The 2,182-nt window shown below is 15.2% G+C and overlaps 1 protein-coding gene across 1 annotated transcript; it reads left to right on the plus strand.

Moving 5' to 3' along the window:
- Window positions 1-61: 61 nt before the first annotated feature.
- DDB_G0291968 (hypothetical protein) lies at window positions 62-2,120 on the plus strand (the record flags this gene model as incomplete). Its single annotated transcript, XM_629925.1, has 4 exons — window positions 62-70; window positions 110-356; window positions 420-1,446; window positions 1,556-2,120. 4 exons carry the CDS (start codon window positions 62-64, stop codon window positions 2,118-2,120), a joined length of 1,848 nt encoding a protein of 615 aa, XP_629927.1.
- Between the last annotated feature and the right edge of the window lie 62 nt (window positions 2,121-2,182).

The raw sequence follows: 2,182 nt of genomic DNA on the forward strand, positions 1-2,182 counted from the left end.
TAAAAATAAAAATAAAAATAAAAATAAAAATAAAAATAAAAATAAAAATAGAAAAAAAATAATGACATCGGTCGATAATTATTTTTTTAACTTTTTTTTAAAAACAAAGTTAAATAATAAATATATAAATGATGATAAAAATATAAATAAAAATAAAAATAAAAATAATAATTTTAATAATTTTAATTTTAATAATATAATTAAAAATGATGATATAATAATAAATAATAATAATAATAATAATAATAATAATAATAATTATAATGATAATTTATTTTTTAAAGTTTTTAGAAATAAATATTTATTTTATATTATACTAAAACATTTAAAAATATATAATAGAGTTTTAAAATATAGTAGATCCAATATATTCAATTCTAAAACTTTAAAACTTTTTAAATATAAAACATATTTAATAGAATTAACATATGGACCTTATTCAACTATTGGACCTCCTGGTTTATTTTTTACTGATCAACAACAGGACAATAAAGACAATGAAAAAATTAGCGATAATAATAATATTGAAAATTTTAAAAAAATTATTATAAATGATGAAAATAATGATTATAATAAATTAAAAACTTTTAATGATAATAATAATAATAATAATAATAATAATAATAATAATAATAATAATAATAATAATAATAATAATAATAATAATAATAATAATTATTGTTTTGATGAACCAAATGGAATTTATTGTAATGATCCAATACCAGTTGGTTGTATACCAAATTCTGTAGTAAAATTAATTGTGAATATAAATAAACCAATTTTAAAAGATGTTTTACCAAATTCAATTTTAGAATTAATATTTGAAGATGAATTTAATCAAAAAATAATTAATGGAACTTTATCAACTCAATTGGAGTTAATTAAATTTGGTAATGATTTTAATCAACCATTTAATTTTGATAAAAATAATTTTAATTTCTTTCCAAAAAATTTAAAACAAATTTCATTTGGTGATAGTTTTAATCAAAATATTAATAAAGGTTTATTAATTGATTTGAAGATGTTGGAAACTTTGCAATTTGGATTGGATTTTAATAAAAGTATTGATGGTTTTGGAATTTTACCAGACAGTATTAAAAATTTAATTTTCTCTAAAAAAACTTATAAACAATCATTTCATCCATTATTTTTCCCAAAATCATTAATAAATTTAAAAGGTTTTTATTATGATTTACCAATTACTAAAGAATTAGGACTTGTTAATAAAACAAATTTAAAATCTTTAATTTTTAGTAACCAATTTATAAATTTTATTGAACCATATTCATTACCATCATCATTGGAAACAATTATATTATCTTCAAATTTTAATTTACCACTTCATAAAGGTATAATACCATTTGGTGTTTTAAATTTATCATTTGGTAAAAATTGGAATCAACCTTTAAAAAAATTTGATTTACCAATTACAATTAAATCATTAAAGTAAAATTATTATTATAAATTTTAAATTATAAATAATTATAATATATATATATATATAAATTTATTAATTTTTTATTTTTTTTTATTTTTTTTATTTTTTTTTTATAAGATTTTCAAAAGATTTTAATCAATTAATTAATTTTGAAATTTTACCAAAATCATTAGAAATTTTATATTTTGGTGAGAAATTTAATCAAATGTTAGAACCATTTATATTACCACAATCAATAAATTATTTAAAGATTGGAAAATCATTTAATAAACCATTATTAAAGAATTCAATACCAAATAATGTTAAAATTTTAAAATTGGATTGTAATATTTCATTGATATTATCAAAAGAGAATTATATGAATTCAATTCCACCATCAATTACCTACTTGAAATTAAGTTTAAATAGTAGTGAATTCACAATGAATACATTTATACCACCAACTGTTAAATCATTAAAACTTGGAAGTAAAGGAAAACAACCATTAGGTATAATTCCAAAAACTATAAAATCAATTAAATTCTATTATGAATTCAATCAATTATTATCTGAAAATTGTATACCATCAACAGTTGAATCAATTTCAACAAATGGTATAAATAATATTCAAAAATTAATTGATTTTGGTTATAAAGTTAATTATAAACCACATGAAAATTTAGATTTTATATTTTTAAAATAATAATTATAATAATTTTTAATTTTTAATTTTTAATTTTTTTTTTTTTTTTTTTTTTTTTTTTT

The sequence above is a fragment of the Dictyostelium discoideum genome (genome assembly GCF_000004695.1).
Source record: "Dictyostelium discoideum AX4 chromosome 6 chromosome, whole genome shotgun sequence".
NCBI classification, from domain to species: Eukaryota; Evosea; class Eumycetozoa; order Dictyosteliales; family Dictyosteliaceae; genus Dictyostelium; species Dictyostelium discoideum.